Source organism: Rhipicephalus sanguineus, chromosome 2, assembly GCF_013339695.2.
Source record: "Rhipicephalus sanguineus isolate Rsan-2018 chromosome 2, BIME_Rsan_1.4, whole genome shotgun sequence".
In the NCBI taxonomy this organism is placed as follows: Eukaryota; Metazoa; Arthropoda; class Arachnida; order Ixodida; family Ixodidae; genus Rhipicephalus; species Rhipicephalus sanguineus.
Genome location: NC_051177.1, coordinates 87700664 through 87719512, shown reverse-complemented (window position 1 = coordinate 87719512; position 18849 = coordinate 87700664). Strand labels below are relative to the sequence as shown.

The window sequence follows — 18849 nt, the reverse complement described above, 5'->3', positions numbered from 1 at the left end:
ATCATCGGGACACCAAGCGTGACACGTGAAACGTTTGTTGTAGGGCGAAGCGATGTCCCCAAATGGGCAACCTTAGGCAGAAGAATGTGACTTGCCATATTTGCCAAAATAAGAGACGTGAAAAAAAAATAATAATAATAAACAGACGTGCGGCGTTCTTCCCACATACTGTTCCTGACCATTTTGTTGCCTAGCAAACGACTATAGCTCGTTTTAAAAAAGAGCGAACAGGTCAGCCGAATCGCAAAAAGGAAGACGAAGACAGTGTCCGCGTGGGTCGCGGCTGACATCTTGCAAACGCCGGAATACGGCTGACCGCCGGGCTGGATTCCACGTCGTTGTAGGCGGCAGGACACACCGGATCGAGCCCTCGCGTAAGTCTTTCTTTTGTAAAGATGCATGCCGAATGAGGCTGTAAACAAGCGGGGGTGTGTAGCGACCGCCCGTCGGATTTATCCAGAAACAGCCACCCCCGCACCCCGCCATCACCTGCAGTCCCTGCGCCACCGGCTTCAATCCGACATGCCTTTTTGTGTGCACCTAGACTGCCTTCGCCCTCCCTTTGTAGTGAGTCAGCGACCCCTCACTCAAATGGTTTTCTGACGCACTCGGAAGACCTGTTTTTGAATCCTTAATGATGGTCCGTCTGCTCTCTGCCTTTGAGCTGTCAAGACGCATATTCCACGCCTCTGCTCAACCGAACTGCCAACGTGCGACAGGCGCTGATCCGACTGCCGCACAAATCGCCGCTCTGTGTGTAGCCTTTGCACACTAAAAACTACCGGTTGGTTCGTGTATGTTTCACATATCAGGGGCAACGCTGTGAAGGCTAGCGAGACTTCTTGCAGTAGGTGCGTTCGCATTAATGTCTTTACCACCCAAACTAGATTGTTTCTGTTCGTTTTTAGGCCGAGTAATAAATGAAGATGTTTAGTGTCTTACAACTAAACCCCGTTATAAGGCTTATTATACGGCTGGATTGCTTAGTGTTTTGTTGTTTTCGTTCTTTTGGTATTTAATTTGCAAGCCGCCGCGACGCGTCACGTACATACTTGAGCTCGGCTAGTGCGAGCGCTTACAACAAAAATCGACCACGAGGAGCTCGATGCTGACCGAACCTGATGTGTGAAACAGAGTAGAGAGAAAAATTCGCGCCGTCTGCGCCCCTTCGCCGCAGCATCCTCTCCTAGCAAGTGTGACAGTGCCTCTGGAGTGTTCACAAGGAAACTACGCCTGCGAGAGGCAGCGTTCCGGCGTGGCCACGACGTGAGCAAACGCGGTCAAGCGAGTGCCTCGCGCCGGTTGACAATAAACAAAGCACAAGAGGGCATTCAAAATGGATGTTGCCAGGCCTGCTTTTTACAACCTGCTATGCTCATGGCCAGTGCAACAACGTTGGCTTCAGGCGCGTCAACTCATAGTGCGTCTTGCAAACGCTGAGCCATATGTAGCACACGCGGCTTTTGCCAGTACAACCACTCTGCTGACGGGATTTTTCTGTAAAACACTTCATTGCGCACCGGTTGCAAGCGCACCATCGGCATTAACCCGTCACTTGCCATATATGTACCACATATATGTAATGTACCACACACACATATATATATATATATATATATATATATATATATATATATATATATATATATATATATATATATATATATATATATATATATATATATATATATTATTGCCGTTGTTAAAGGACCCCTGACAGCGAAAGCCTTGTCTGCGACTTTCTTACTTTTTACTTCAATTTGTAGCTTTATGTCTGGTAATCCCGGAATTGAATCGTAAGTGCTCTAACGCATCGTATAAATAATGCTAGCCTCGTTAATTGAGAACAATTTTGCATCAGTTCAAAATGCCCACCTAAATACCATAAAAAACTAGCTCCCCACAGCAGGGGAGCGCCTAAGATCGCGTGCACTGTCGTTGAAAGCTCAGTTTTCAAATCGGGGCCCCACGCGTGGTAAAGAATGAAACGATGCGGTGCCTCGGTATTACTAAGTACGTGTCCCCTGCCCCTCTCCCCCCTGGCCAGAAAAAAAGATGCCTTCCTGGCCGAAGCAGCCAGAACTACGTTTAGAGCTGTCCGACAACAGAGCGAGAGGAGTGACGAACAATAGTCCTCGCCGGGCGCAAATATTCTCCGACGTCGACAATACTCGTTTTACTCGTGAAACGTCACACGGGGCCTTTGTATCCGTCATACTAGTGGCGACGTCGCGAGGTGCTGAAAAATCAGATGTGCGCTCACGCTTATACTTTAAACCAAATTAAAATATCCTAAAGGGAACGTTCGTCACTCATGATCGGTCAGAAGTGCCCACGCATGCAGGACTAACAAACTCCACAAGCATCTCGAGTTTCCAAACTATTTTCGTTTCATTTTTTAATCTCTCGGACCTCTCCCACTACGCCGCTATGAACGGCAGCGCTCTGGTAGCTCTAGTCTAGCGGGAGAATTGCCGTATTTATTCGAATCTAAGCCGATGCTTTTTTTTTTTTTCGAAAAAACGACGTGCGAAAGGGGGGGAGGGGGGTAGGCTTAGATTCGTGTACATTGATTAGGTCTCTTTTTTTCTCTGGCCTTGCGAATTTCGGGGGTCGGCTTAGAATCGGGGCCGGCCTAGATTCGAGTAAATACGGTGAACAAGCTCACCTATCCGGCCCAGGGCCATGCTCCACGTGCATCGCACCTGAACTAACTTTATTTACAACCTATATAACACGAACGAGAGAGAACACAATGGCAATAATGATGCTATTTTAGTTATTTTTCCGGTGCTCTATGTTTACCTCGTGCCTAACACGTTCGCTCAAAGACCTAATTTATAACAGGAACACACGAGGATTTCTTTTTCTTTTTTCCGTCCATCGTATTTGCGGCAAGTAAATATGGTAGTTGCGACGGACACAAGTATTGCGTATGAAGTGAACTTGTAGACACACCACCACTGTCCGGCTTTTGTGTCAGATATTTCGGTGTCAACTATAGGTGGTCAGAATTGGTGCACAATTCTCAACTACGGTTTCTGTCATCGCAAGTGCCTCAGAAATATTCGCCGTCACATCCACATGAATGTTTTGAAAGCATTATTCGTAAGACTGTTGGCCATGGGACAAACTGTAGTCGGATACAACTTAAGAAGGCAGGAGAGGCTCCGCCCAGACGACCGAAGCGCGGCAGCCGATCGCCTCCGCGACTAAAGCAATAATCCCGCTCTTGCACATGCCGATGTTCTCCGAAGGCGGATCCACCGGCCGTCCCGGTCATGACGTCAGTTCCGAGTGCGCGCTCATTGGTGCAGGCTTGTGTTCATCCGCCTTTGAGGAGAAAATGCCGCTGCCTTCTAAAGTTGTATCCGACTATAACCAGCACCCTTACGGGTGTAAAACATTCTTTGAGAGATGATAGTACAATCTCAAGAAAGTAATTTACCTTAGCCTTTCTTCGAAAAAAAAAAAAAAAGAAACGACTACGCGCTATTGTGGGAAGACGGGAATCGGCAGCATGAACCTTGGCAAACACGAGTAGCTTTTGACAGAGTCTGCAGGCCTATGTTTTTGTTGTGAGAAACTGATAGTTACTGGGCTTTATATGTGCATTATTTGAGGAATCGGTCAACGAATTCAGTTTCGTGGTTTTCACGTCACCACCATCGTTTTCCTGTCATTTCTTTATGGGCTACGTTGCAACCAATACAAATTTATGTTTACAATTCTTAATTTGTTCATCGTTTGTGGATACCCCATACATAGCATGTGATTTTATTATGCAGCGCTTGGTAACACGCTCGCCTGCAACCTTCACAGAATCTCGAGTAACTAAAGCACCCATTTCCATACTTTTGTGTTTCTCTCTCTATCTCTCTCTTAGGCGATATGTTGCTTAGTCGAGTGTCTCCGAACCCCAGTGCACATTATCTCGCAAACAAAACCATGTTCGCGCAACACGACATCAAAGCACATAATAATCACAGTGTATACACACCTGTGAGTGATTAGTATTTTTTTTTTTTTTTGTGGCCAAAGCTGAATTTCTATGCTACCATCGCAGTAACAGCGGGGTGCGACTTAATAGCTGATGAAATGGACGCGTGTTCGACACCCGACCCTGGTGGTTGTATATACCGAGGGGTTGCCATACAGAGGCACTCTTTTCTGTGTTATGTACATGAGAGGCGGCCGCAAATTAAACCTATGTCCCCGCGATATGGCCGTAACTATTACAGCGTAGGTATTAAGTCTATTACGGTATTCTTTCATTCCAAGTGCCCCATAGGCTGGCAAGCATGTTGACTTTTTTAATGGAGTAAAAAGGCCACGTTACCCGATCTGTCACTTCCGGAGACACTCTATATAGATGTCATCTGCCAGAATGAGTGTGTTCTGTGCGTGAACCCGGTATCCGAGGTTAGCTTCTATATTTCAAGCGAAGGTTTTATGAGTTTCAGATTTCGGTGACGGAGGCATAGTTCGCAAAAAGCCCCGGTGCCGGCGAGTGCACAGTACACAAATGCGGCTCTCAAAGGTGCTCCGGTCACACACCGGTATTTGTATGCGCCGTTTTCCATTAATTGATGCTCTTTCGACCGTGGACTTGTCGGCGATCGGCAGTTTCCGACATGGAAATATGATCTTTTATCGAGGCCACTTTTCGTTTCACGTTGCCACATTTCATTCGTGCCTTTCATTGTTGCATTTCATTGTTTCACGCATGACTGTCGTTGTTGCCTGCAGCAACCGAAGTTAGCGCTGCTAAGCACGTGGGTGGAGGTCCAATTCCCGGCAAGGAGGAAGAAAAAGTTAAGAGCGAGCATTGCGTAGTGAGAAAGAAAGAAAGAAAGAAAGAAAGAAAGAAAGAAAGAAAGAAAGAAAGAAAGAAAGAAAGAAAGAAAGAAAGAACAGTAGGTCAGGTACGTGCGCACTGTGGTCAGCTCTGCTTGCCTCCAATTTTGTCGATAGGGAAGAGCTTTTTTTTTGTTTTTCTTCGTTGCAACATAAGCAGCCAGTGCCACATTCCGGCGCCAAGCACTAATTGTCACCCTTACCGTTTTCTTTCAGGACGAGTCACAGGCCACACACTCGTGCGCGAGTGTAGCCGCAGTCCTTATGGCGTCGAAGAGGAATTTTGATCCGGCCGTGCACTGGTTTCCGGACTGGGACAACCGCACGCGAGGATGGCCGCTAGTGGGAAACCCGATCCCGCTGATCGTCATCTGCGTCCTCTACGTCTACGCCGTCAAAATTGTGGGCCCCAAGTGGATGCGCGACCGCAAGCCCTTCGAACTTCGCGCCCTCATGGCCGTCTACAACTTCGCACTCGTTATCGTCAACAGTTTCTTCGTCTGGACGTTCGTGCGGCACGGCTACGTCGCCAAGGGCTACAAGGTCATCGGTCAGACCAACGACTACTCTACCGACCCCCTGACCATGCACATCGTCCACCTGACATGGTGGTACTACGTGCTCCGCCTGGTGGAGTTCCTGGACACGGTGTTCTTCGTGATGCGCAAGAAGTACGCCCAGGTGACGGCGCTGCACGTGTTTCACCACGTAGTGGTCGCCTGGAACATGTGGATGAACGTCTCGTTCGGCGGTCAGGGACAGACCATGTTCGTCACCGTGGTCAACTCGAGCGTGCACGTGGTCATGTACACCTACTACTTCCTGTCGGCGCTGGGCCCGGCCTTCCAGCGGTTCACCTGGTGGAAGCGATACCTTACCCAGCTGCAGCTCACCCAGTTCGTGACCGTCCTTCTGCACAGCCTGTCCTATGCGTTCTACAGGGAAGGCTCCATCCCGGGATTCACTCTGGTCATGGTCAGCGAAGCGGTGGTGTTCCTCGTGTGGTTCCTGTCCTTCTACAGCAACGCGTACCGCAAGGGTGGCCGTAGCACAATGGACATCGTCACAAGCACGGCGGTCGCGGCGACGGAAGCACTCGCCAAGGTTGCCTCCTCTTGCTGCCCAGAGCCACTGAACGAGAACAAAGACCAGTGAGCTGCTCTGACGGACTTTTTAGAAGAGAAGGACTTTCGGGGTGCAAACTGCTTAGACCTTAGCCGCTGTTTAGGAAGTGATCACGTTAGTGGTAGAACATCGGATGCATGAAGCTGGCCAGCAGAACTTAGCTCAGCTACAGCCGTCACAGATGCTGCTATACTTGTAAGCCAGTTGCACAAACACCGGAAGATTTTTTTTTTTTTCATTCCTCGGGAAGGTTGCAAGCAGCGGGTGTTCATTTATTTTTTGTGTGATTTTATGACTTTTCTTTCGTCCTGTGTGGTTTCGAAATGAAATTGTCGTGTGAGCCCGCGTCGGCGTTGGTGTCCACTGCGTTGCGAGTAAAGGCTGTGAAGTGTACAAATTTACAGGTCTACGATTACTGTACGTGCTGTCTTTATTTAGCAGCGACCTCTTCCGCCCCCGCCACCCTCCCGCCATTGTGTAGGCAGAGAAGCACGTTTGCTATATATGAATATAAAAAAAACAGTACTTACAAATTAGTAAAGGGAAATAAAGGAGTACTGACACGATTTTGAGACATCGCCAAAGGGACATTTTTTCGTTTCCTTGGTATGCAGTGTCAACGCTATCCACACACCGGAGTCGGAGAACACGTATAAAATGTTTTAATTTTACTTAGAATTTTTTTCGCTGAGCATCTGCAAGCTAGCCCCACTGCAATGGACATTATCCCGACGAGTCAAGATAGTTCCCCCGAGTTTGCGAGTTCTGCGTCCAGCATCGTAGAACTCACTGTCAGGGTCACTGGACGACGATTCACTCATCGTTGTTTATGTGCACCACGAGCAGATGACGGATTTGCCGCTAGTACGTCGCGAGTTTCTGTATCCCTGTGACGTCACACTGCTGTGAAATGTCACTGAGAAGACCTCGATATCGAAACCGAAAGTGTTTTTAGGGGCGAAGCTCCTTAAGGCGGCACCCGTTCGTCCCTCGTAGTAGTCGTAGTAGTCGTAGTGCGTAACCAGTCTTACGCTTCGACCTCCAAGGTGGTGCCGGTGGGAGATTTTTCCTGTGCGTTGTTGAACAATAAAAAATTCGCAGCGTGCGCGTTAACTAAAAGCCGTCTTCTGTCTCTCATTCACCATTAGCAGCCATTGGCATGTTCCAGTAGGAAACGTTAGTAGAAGTAGAAGTGTAAGTGTTAGCTAAAAGCCGACTTCTTCTGTCTCTCATTCCCATTAGCAGCCATTGTTTACCTCCAAGGTAGTGCCTGGTGAGATTTCTCCTGTGCGTGATTAAACAATAAAAATTTTGTTCAAAACGCCGTTGATTGATGAAATAAACCAACGAAAGACGCCAGATGTTTTGTAAAAGCAAAACGAAAGAACGCCAGATGTTTCTAAAGCAAAACGAAAAGACGCCAGCTGCTTAACGAAAGACGCCAGATGTTTTCTAAAGCAATGGTTTTCTAAACAATGAAAATTCACAGCGTACATGTAAAATTAAAGTGAGCTGCAAGTCGTCATAACTCATCGAACCTTTAGTATAGACGCGCCCGATCTCACGTCGGTGATGATGTACTGGGCAGAATTCACGGAAGATTCACGGTTTACCGATGAACCTCCGCAGCTTCGCCCACTCATCATCATTCACTCCGTGGATATGCTGTGATTTTTTAAAGTAGCGGTAATTAAAATATATACGATGCATTCCCAGGCACCACAATACTCGTTTTAGGTTTCTCGACACCAGTGTTTTTATTTAGAGCAACAATCTGAAAATTTTTCAAATTCGTGTCAGTACTCCTTTAAATGTATTTTACACATAGTAAAAACTGCGATGACGTTTGACCTTAGTTCGCAATGTAGACCTAGATGCTCGAGGGCAGAGAAGCTGCCGTACGGTGTGCAACATATGACGCAGACCTATAAATTCCATTCCGGCGTGATTCTTAAAAGCTTCTGAACAATTTAATATATCAGATTTTTGTGTGTACTGTAATTAGAAATACAACGTTGTTTTTGTTTTGTTTTTTCTCTTTTGAATACGGATAAGCTGACGTGCTCAAACTTCCTAGATTTCACGGAGGGATGTACGAACTGCTGCGCAAAGCTGCACGAGCTGCCCACCATCTATAGTGTTAACCATTGCGGCACGCATTATGGTTGACTCTCTATATAAATGCGTGAAACTTGCATAATTTGATGTCAAGGTTCTGGAGACCAAATTTAAAGCAAGTGGGAATTTTAGAATGAATTCTAGTGTGTTTTACAGCAAATAATTGTAATTACGACGTAAATAATTATCCAACTGTAGAGTCAGTCATGCTATATTTCTTCATAAACCGAATTTAAAGATCCATTCAAACTACGTGAGATAGTTATCTGCTGACCAGTGAGAATTCTTAAAAAATTCAGGCAGCTTCCCAGTAGGGGTGGCAAGCCTGAAGGAAGTGCGGAGCTGGGCAGCCATCTTTGTTTCGCTTCGGTTTTCTCTTTCTTTTTCTCTTTTTCCGTTTTTTCTGTCTTTTTTTCCTCTATTTTTATTAATTTCTATTTGTATTCTTTCCTTTTCTTTCTCCCTTTCTATTTCTCGCTTGCTTCTTCTTTTTTTTCTATTTTTAAACGTGATTTTGCCTGCGTTATGGCAAGCGACGACAGCATACAACGGCACGGGCATCTAAAGTGTTCAGCACTTAATATCACCACCAAGGCGCTCCAAGAACAGTAGGCAGACGACTACTCCTTGACGCGAGCGCGCGCTCAATATGCTACAGATGGCTATGCTATACGTGGTTTTGCCTTCGTTACGCCAAGCGATGACAGCATACGACAGCATACGACAGCCCGGGAGCCTAAAGTGCTCCGCACTTAAAAAGCAGAAAAAATATTTCGAAATTCCTGCCGAAATGCCCCGCGTCCGATATCTCGTTAAACACGGATACTGCATTCACCAAAGCGATCGTGTGGAGCAAAATATTCCATCCAGAAGTGAAGTAAGCGTTAGCAGTGTTTGTGGTCTCTTCTTTGTCAATAGTGCACAGAAATGGCAAAAGCAAGTCGCGTCTGTTTTCGCATGGTTCAGTCCTAGACACGCGCACATGCAAAACAGACAAGCACAACACCTTTTGTAAACGTTTATATAGAATGACAAGAACCAGGCGAAAAAAATTGCGTATTGAACGATGCCAATACAGACAAATAATTTTGGGTAGTCGCCTGTGGTACACAACGCGAACAAGCATGAAAGAATGTTTGCGATGAACTGTGCGATCTGCAGTGTTGTGACGTATTTCTTCCACCAGAGAAACTTCCGGTAGCGTGCCCCGAGAGCGGCGATGAAGTAATATGTGTACATTACAACATGTATGAAGCAGTTCAGTGCAGTGCTGAACGTGCACATCGGTTGGAGGGCGTAGTTTATGCTAAGCCACATGTCCCAAGGGACGATCAGGTGGTGAAACACGTGTAAACCGCTCACCTGCAAGGACAAATAGGAAAATTACTTTCGAAATCCAAACGATACCTGCAGACGCAAATCGGAAAATCATTTCGAAAAGCAAACCGTGGCGCTTTAAATTTTTATCTCTTAGCATTAACAAAAGTCATATAGGGTCTTTTATGCATTCACCCAAGACGACTCGAAGGCGAAAGCGATCTTCTTTTTCTCCTCAGTCTATGTATTGATGCTACCCCGCCACCCTTCGACAGCTTTGTGCACCTGAACGTGGTTTTGCACTTCCTCCAAGATCGGAAGCACGTCACCTGGTTTTGCGTTGCCTCCGTGATCGGACCACCTTTGACCAAGCTATGATGTCGCGTGATGACGTCATCATGTGACGTCATTGATTTTGGCGATCTGTGACGTGATTCTGACGTCATCACGTTATGATGATATTTTGCATCACTCGTCCCCGACGCCGCGGTCAAATTTCGCGTTTGGTGAGGCATCCAAGGCTTTCGCCTTTAAACTCACAGGGTCCCTTATGCAATCGCCTATAAGACGACACGAAGGCAAAAGCCATCTGCTGTGGCCATTTTGTCATCTTCATCGCCACTACCACCACTTTCATCGTCATCAGAGCTTGAGAGGTCGCGTGAGTATATCTGCACGCTTTGTTGATGCTGTGGCTGATGATGACGACGAGGAAATATGACTGAGCCCTTTTTAATGGGTTGGCAGTTTTCAACCAACCCCTCGTTACGCACTTCAACGTTGTATGATGCCCGGTGTGATTCTACGCTTCTGCCACGCAATATTACATCTGTTAACGTCTGCCATGACTGCTGTATAGGGGGTCCTTTTTTCCAAAGCGGTTTCAAGCATTGGAGGGCTCTGTGGTAGAATACTTGAATGCCACACACAATACGTGTTTTGGATTACGACTCGAACCCTGATTTTTACCTGATTTTTATTAAATTCATAAAGGTCATGTGGATTTTAGCACCGCGCGCGCCGCGCTTCTCAAGGCCGGCGTCATGTGAGGCACTTAAGGCCTTAATAAAAGTGTGCTAGCTCGGGAGGCGGTCATCTATAGCTCCCATGACGTGTGCGTGTAAGCATTGGCCTTCAAGTCAATGAATTAAAGGGCTGCTGACAGCCATCGAAAACAAACAAGCCGGAAAACCTTCCGAGAAGATACAATGAAAAATAAAGAAGGTATAGACGTTTTGAACGGAGAGTAGGATCACCTCTTTTCTGGACTGTTGTACAGGAGTACAAAAGCTGACGTCACAGCCTCAGCAGGGCATTTCTGGGGGTCACGCGTATTAACAACAGCCCAGAGGGCACTATGGCGGCGCCCAGGGAGCCTTCGTTGACAAGGTGCATAAAAGGTACGTGTTTCCTATAGTTAGTGTAACACGTGATATCAGCTAACATTAACTTTGACACAATGTTGTGCAAGTAAGCATGTGAACTGCCCAGGTCACGGCGCAAAGGCCAAGAAAAAGTTATAGTAGGAGGTTTGGCTTGCTAAGGGAGATAAGCCGGCGAGCTCTTCTCGATCAATCCCAGCGAGCTTCAGAGACCAGCTTAGCAACGGACTGAAGCAGCCACCTTACCTGCCACCTGCCTGCCAAAAAGCCCTAAACATCCGCACGCTACTTCGTCCGCACGGTAAGCAGCGCCTCCACAGGCAAATGCCGACAGTAGCCGCGCTACCAACTTGCTACCAACAGTGCAATATGCCGGAGCCGAAGGCTCGTTTGTGAGTTTGACAGTGTGTCGTTTCTCGTGCTGAGTGTAGTTTATTTTTTTTTTTTACTTACGATGCTGTGCATATTCTGAAGAGTAAGCATCCGTTTCATCGTTACCGTTACCACGATGCTTGTTGACGGAATTACGTCCTCTTGGAGAAGAAACTCTTGCCCCACGTTCTGCGGTCACATTTGCACGCTCACGTTTCGGGAAATGTCATCAAGACGTATGACACTTTGTGAAGTGATTACGCTTCCTCACTGGTAGGCCCTTAGATCGCTGCAGCGTTGTTGGACCGCGTAACTAATTCTCTGAGGCAACGCATTTCCTTTGTTATCGTTGTATTATCCTGGCGGAGAGCGGTTGGGCTGAGTCTGTCCTTGGGATTGAGGAAGAGAAAACTGGAGAGAAACAATAAACAAAGAAAAAATGCAGCCGGAAGAGAAGTAGACAGGAGAAGATATATGGAGAAGGAGGAATGTAAACAAGGTGAAAATTATAATGAGGTGCGCAGTTCATAGAACACAGAGATGGCTAAATTACTCCTAAAGTAATTAACGTAGATTTAACTACTTTTCCAGAATTCTGTAAGATGTAATATAATTTAAGTTACAAATCGTAGCTGTCCGAAAGTCACTATTACTTTCGAAAACTAATGAAATTACTTTGAAATTACTTGATTAAAGATTCATCATTAATCGTCGTCGATCCTTCCTGTCTGGAGTATCGAAGACCGTTGCCTTCCAGCAACGTTATTCAAGACTTCGAGTTCGGATGCCAGCGTGGCTACCTCGTTTCCACGCTTGAGATTTAACCCTCCCATTAACTTCACTTCGTTATTTTTCTCTTCTTTCTTGGGTCCCTTTCTTATGCCATAAGGAAAGCAGGCATGTTATACTTTAGTCAAAATGTAATCAGGAAAGTAACGAGTAATTTTCTTGGAATTACTCACTTGAAGTAGTAATTAATTACACGACTAAATCGCCAGCTCACAGTGTAAGTCGTTACATCACTGATTACAGCAAGGAGTAGTTTAACTGCTGTAATTTCATTGCTGCCCAGTCTGACTGCGCACCGCACAACCATCTTTGGTAACGTACAGTAGCACCGATAGTCGGGCGAGTTGGTAAGGGTTCATGATTATGAAATGGTGCAACGAAAAGACACAACACTGACGATGAAGAAGACGCGAGGACAAGCGCCGGCGCTTGTCTTCGCGTCTTCTTCATCGTCAGTGTTGCGTGTCCTTTCGTTGGTAACATATTTGGACAGCAACAGTCACAAGTCAGCGAGGTGTACACATGCATGCTTACCTGGGCGGTCTTCTTCCTGAGCACAAAGAACACCGTGTCGCTCATCTCGAACACCCTGAACAAAAGATACTGTAGCGAAGCGTTCGAACTTGGTAATGGGTCGTCCTCTCGAACACCTTCTAGTGGGTCGCCCTCTTCGGCTCGAAGAGAACGCAGCTCGCGCTGAGAGTCGGCCCCGCCTTGACTGTCGCTGTATCGTCGAATATCGTCGCCGCTAATAAACCTCTTTATAATTTGGTGGAGGTGCTGGGCCTTCACAACAACCTCGGCCCTCATTCGATGCCCCTGGCTCTTCGATACCGTACCCTGCCGCCTACCATGCCTCAAGACGCCTCCCAGCAAACGCTCCCGCCCGCACCGACCTCATGTCCTGGTGTCCCTCGTATTCGCGACCCTCCCGTCTTCACTGGCGCCGATGGTACCGACGTGGAGGACTGGCTCGCGATTTACGAGCGCGTGAGTGTCCCCAATAAATGGGACGAGGCAGGAAAATTGACTAACCTGGTTTTCTACGTCGCGGGTGTGGCGGGCCTGTGGTACAACAACCACGCATCCGATTTTACGACGTGGTCCGACTTCAAGACCGCCATTATCAACGTGTTCGGCCGCCCTGCCGTTCGTAAGCTGCAGGCCGAACAGCGCTTACGTGAACGCGCTCAGCAGGCCGGCGAATCCTTCACCAGTTACATTGAAGACGTCCTCGATTTCTGTAAGAAAGCCGACGCCACCATGTCCGAGTGTGACAAGATCAGGCACATCATGAAAGGCATCGACGACGACGCCTTCACCATGCTGCTCGCCAAGAACCCCAGCACGGTGGCTGAGGTCATAACGCTCTGCCAAAGCTATGAGGAGCTGCGCCGGCAGCGATCGATGACCCGTCGCTCTTCATCACGCGACGCCGAGCTCGCTGGCTTGTCGACCGTACCCGACCACTCCGCGTTGCTCACAGAGATGAAGACATTCGTGCGCGAGGAAATCGCGCGCCAGTTCTCTCTGCTGGACTTTGCTCGCCCTCGGTACGCTCAACAGCCGTCGCCCACCCTTCTGCCTCCCCTCCGTCGAGCAATCGAGCAGGAAATCGCGGAGGTCATGCCCGAGTACCACCAGCACCATCCGGCTCCTGCACCTTTGAGCTACGCCCAAGTTGTCGCAAGAACGCCCCCACCAATCGCTATTGCTGCCCCACACATTTACGCCGAAGCCTCCGCTCGACCTCACTCTTTCGAAGCGGATGTACCGGTAACCTACGCCGACGTCACGCACAGGCCACGACTGCAGCCCACCATGCAGTCCTACCAGTTGCCGCCCCGTCAATCCCGTCCTGCACCATGGGCGGGCCCTGCCCCAGCGAACCGATGGCGCACACCTGACAATCGCCCCATATGCTTCGCATGTGGTTACGCCGGCCACGTGGCGCGCTATTGCAATCGCGTGCAGCCGCCTAGAGACGTATCGCCTGCCACCAGCCAGTCGAACCGCCCATATTACGAACCACCTACGCCTCCGTCGCCGACGTCTCGCCCAGCTGCATCTACCCGCCGTTCACAGTCACCACGACGCCGCTCGCTGTCACCGATGCGGCCACGTCCAGTCCCACGCGATCAGGAAAACTAGTCGTCGCAGTCCACGAGGCAAGGGCTGCGACGCTATCGAACTGCGAAAGCCCTCAGCGAAGCCCATCGAACGTGATAGACGTTTTTGTGGACGGTGTTCGCGCCTCTGCCCTTATCGATACTGGAGCCGCCGTATCCGTTATGGACGCTAAACTAAGCCGCCTGCTACGAAAAGTGACGACGCCACTTTCCGGGCTCTCCCTCCGTAGAGCCAGCGCCCAAAGTATTCACCCGACGGCGGTATGCACCGCCCGTGTCATCATTCAGGACGCTCTGTACGCCGTCGAATTCATTATAATTTCTTCATGCTCTCACGACGTCATCCTGGGATGGGATTTTCTCGCCCGCCACGACGCCGTCATTCATGGCGCACCAGCCGAAATAGAGCTCTCACCATTCTCAGATTTGACGCCGGCAGACAGTTCATCGGCTGCGACCAAGGTATTCGTCAAAGACGACATCACAGTTCCTGCAAATTCGTCAACGGCTGTGTCAGTCTATTGCACCGGTCTCTGCGACGCCGTTGCACTCCTTTCTCCATGTGACCGTGTTTTCACTAGGAAAGGCTTGCTGGTGCCATTTGCGACCGTGGAAATCACCCAGGGCGACACGGATGTTTTTGTGACCAATCCATCCCCGTTCAGCGTTACGTTGGTGCGAGGGGAATGTCTCGGCAGAGTGGAACCCCTCGAAGATGCACAAGTTATGGACGCACCCGACGACACGCACTGTCCCAGTTCCCGTATGCTCAGTGCTGTTTCCACGTCCGATTCGTCACCTGCTGATGTGTTTAGGTCCTCCATTGCTGACAACCTCACATCGGTCCAGCGTTCCCAACTTCTGTGCCTGCTGGAAGAATTTCGTTCTTCTTTCGATATCGGGCAAACTTCTCTTGGCCGCACTTCCATTGTTACTCATCGCATCGACACTGGCGCCCAACCACCACTGCGGCAACGTCCATATCGCGTGTCTCCCGCAGAACATCGGGTCATTAATGAGCAAGTCGACGATATGCTTCGACGCGACGTTATTCGGCCCTCGGACAGCCCATGGGCGTCTCCCGTTGTTCTCGTTGCGAAGAAGGACGGTTCCGTGCGGTTCTGTGTGGACTACCGACGGCTTAACAAGATCACTCGCAAGGATGTTTATCCGCTGCCGCGAATCGACGACGCGATTGACAGCCTGCAAGGAGCCGAATTCTTTTCATCTCTTGATCTGCGCTCGGGGTACTGGCAAGTGCCCATGGCGGATGACGCTCGACTGAAGACAGCCTTTGTCACGCCCGACGGCTTGTACGAGTTCAACGTCATGCCGTTTGGTCTGTGTAATGCGCCCGCGACCTTCGAGCGCATGATGGACACCGTTCTGCGCAACTTGAAATGGCACACGTGCTTGTGTTACCTTGACGACGTCGTGGTTTTCGCTCCGGACTTCTCCACGCATCTCCAACGTCTGCGGCATGTTTTGACGCGTTTGCGCAACGCCGGCCTCCAACTGAATCTGAAGAAGTGCCGATTTGCAGCACGGCAGCTGACAATCCTCGGCTACGTCGTGTCGAAGGACGGAATCCTTCCCGATCCGACCAAGCTTCGGGCCGTGGCCGAATTTCCCAAACCTACGTCCGTCAAAGAACTGCGCAGTTTCGTAGGACTGTGTTCGTACTTTCGACGCTTCATACGAAACTTTGCCACCATCATATCACCGCTGACGAAGCTCCTTGGAGGTAACGGACCCCTAAAGTCGTGGTCGTCCGAGTGTGACGACGCGTTCGCAAAGCTCCGTCGTTTGTTGACGTCTCCTCCCATACTACGCCACTACGATCCTACGGCCCCAACGGAGGTACACACGGATGCCAGCGGTGTAGGCCTCGGCGCTGTCCTTGCGCAGCGCAAACCAGGGTTCCCCGAATATGTCGTGGCATACGCAAGCCGTACGCTTACCAGAGCCGAGACCAATTACACGGTCACGGAAAAAGAGTGCCTGGCGATCATCTGGGCCCTTACAAAGCTTCGACCTTATTTGTATGGCCACCCATTTGATGTCGTCACCGACCATCATGCACTATGCTGGCTGTCGTCACTGAAGGATCCCTCAGGCCGTCTCGCCCGCTGGGCACTTCGCCTGCAAGACTACGACATCCGAGTGCTGTACCGCAACGGACGCCAGCATGCTGACGCCGACGCCCTCTCGCGCTCTCCCTTGCCTGACGACAATGCCCCTTGCTCAGTATCTCACATAGCTGTTGCTTCAATCGACGTTCACACCATCGCTACCGAACAGCGCAAGGATAAATGGATCACCTCGCTGATCGACTTGCTCACTGATCCGTACGCAACACCATCCACTCGCGCGTTGCGTCGTCAAGCCCACCATTTCGCCGTTCGCGACGACCTACTGCATCGACGCAATTACGACGCCGACGGCCGCCAGTGGCTACTAGTGATACCCCGCAGTCTGCGTTCTGAAATATGCGAGGCCTTCCACTCTGACCCGCAATGCGCGCACTCTGGGGTATCCAAAACTTACCACCGCATTCGACAACGATACTTCTGGCGAGGGATGTACCACTACGTGCAGAAGTTCGTTCGCTCCTGCCTCGATTGCCAACGCCGAAAACCTGCAACGCACGTGTCGCCACCAGGTCTACAACCATTACCTTGCCCTAACCGTCCGTTTGGGCGCGTGGGCATCGATTTGTACGGACCACTTCCTCTGACTTCGGCTGGTAACCGCTGGGCCATCGTCGCTGTTGACCATCTAACGCGATACGCTGAAACCGCCGCCCTCCCAGCGGCTACAGCGCGCGATGTTGCCTCCTTCCTACTACACCGATTCATACTGCGTCACGGACCACCCCAAGAGCTTCTCAGCGATCGAGGCCGTGTCTTCTTGTCGGAAGTAGTGGAAGACATTCTCAAAGAGTGCCATGCTGTTCACCGCAAAACTACTGCTTACCACCCGCAGACGAATGGCCTAACCGAACGCTTTAACCGCACGCTCGGCGACATGCTCTCGATGTACGTCGCCGCCGATCACACCAATTGGGATGCCATTCTGCCCTTCGTCACCTACGCCTATAACACCGCCCCTCAGAGCACTACTGGTTTTTCACCCTTCTTCTTAGTGTACGGAAGGCACCCGTCGCACACCATGGACACGATACTTCCATACAAGCCGGATCGCTCTGAATGTGCGCCTATTTCTGCCACAGCCAGACTTGCTGAGGAGTGTCGTGAGCTCTCCAAGACCTTCACTACGCATAACCAAGAGCGGCAGAAGAGCATTCGCGGTGACAACACCACTTCTGCGCCCACGTTCCTCCCTGGAGCGCTCGTTTGGCTCTCCGTCCCTACCACTGCAACTGGCCTCTCTTCCAAACTACTGCCCAAATACGAAGGCCCCTACCCTGTCGTCGAATGCACATCCCCGGTCAATTACCTCATCGAACCCATAGAACCGTCTTCGGACATGCGCCGTCGAGGGCGCGACATTGTCAACGTGGAGCGCCTGAAGCCCTACCACGACCCCCTCATAGTGACTTGTTGCTAGGTCGCCAGGTGGCTCCCTTTTCCTACCCGGGGGTAATTGTAGCGAAGCGTTCGAACTTGGTAATGGGTCGTCCTCTCGAACACCTTCTAGTGGGTCGCCCTCTTCGGCTCGAAGAGAACGCAGCTCGCGCTGAGAGTCGGCCCCGCCTTGACTGTCGCTGTATCGTCGAATATCGTCGCCGCTAATAAACCTCTTTATAATACCACCAGGAGAGGCACAGAATCTCTAGGGTGCATCGGCGCTGGCTTAGGTCCGCGTCTTGGAAGATGTGGTAGCCGCAGTCCCAGTACGCAAGCTCGACAAGTCGGCATCCGAAGTAAGCGCTGAGTGCACTCGCGACAAAGTTGTACGCCAGCAGAAGAGGCGTGAAAGAAAACGGCTTGCGCACTGCCATGTATCGGGGCGCCGCGACTTTTACAAAGTACAAGTAAATCGCGCTGACGATCAACAAACCAATTGGGCTTTGTACCAGAAACCAGCTTTCCGTTCTGTGGTCTCGCTTGGGAAACCATGAATTACCTTCGTAGCGACGGGACGTAGGAGGCGCAAACATTTCACTAGAAGTCATGTCGGTACTTTCGAGGTGATTTTGCCTCAATTCAGCGTTTGGAACGAAAGATGTACACGTTGCAATGTTTTGGCGAGCTCCAGCGAGCGCTCAGATCAATCGCTTAAACTTCAAACTGGGTTCCCCCGCTGGTCTGCCGCTCGTATATACACTCTCTGTTCACCGCTGATCGTGCTTCAATAAGCCGGGTAATGTTTGTTCGCGAGTAAGCTTCGCTGAAGCGTAATCGGCAAGTACTGCAAGTACAAGTACCTATTTTCCTCTCTTAAAGCCAAAGTCTGCCACGGTTCCACTTCGCAAGCGAGGCTGGTCGGAAGGAACGTCGTATGTCAGTGCGGCTGCCTCTTTTTTCGCAGCTAAATAGGCCCCACGTGTACGCCGATCTCATTTCCGAAGAAAATGATGTTACGGATGAGGACAGCTGTTGCCAGAGAGCGTGCCTGGGTTTGCGGAGCAAGGACGATGACACAAATCTGGCAGAAGCTATGCCTTTTAGAAATGAGGGATGAAAAGGTACGGCTAGCTCATCGTTTTTTTAGCACGGACCTCGCCGCCCAGCAACACCAAGAAACGTTTTAATATGCTCAGCCCATGCGACACTGTGCATGCCTTCCTATGCCTA

The 18849-nt window shown here is 49.8% G+C and overlaps 1 protein-coding gene across 1 annotated transcript; it reads left to right on the top strand.

Moving 5' to 3' along the window:
- The first annotated feature begins 254 nt into the window (after nt 1–254).
- Nucleotides 255–6046, top strand: LOC119381217 (elongation of very long chain fatty acids protein 7). The gene is made up of 2 exons (XM_037649164.2): nt 255–374; nt 5074–6046. The coding sequence occupies exon 2, from the start codon at nt 5122–5124 to the stop codon at nt 6010–6012; it is 891 nt and encodes a 296-aa protein (XP_037505092.1). The 5' UTR covers nt 255–374; nt 5074–5121; the 3' UTR covers nt 6013–6046.
- The last annotated feature ends 12803 nt before the right edge of the window (nt 6047–18849 follow it).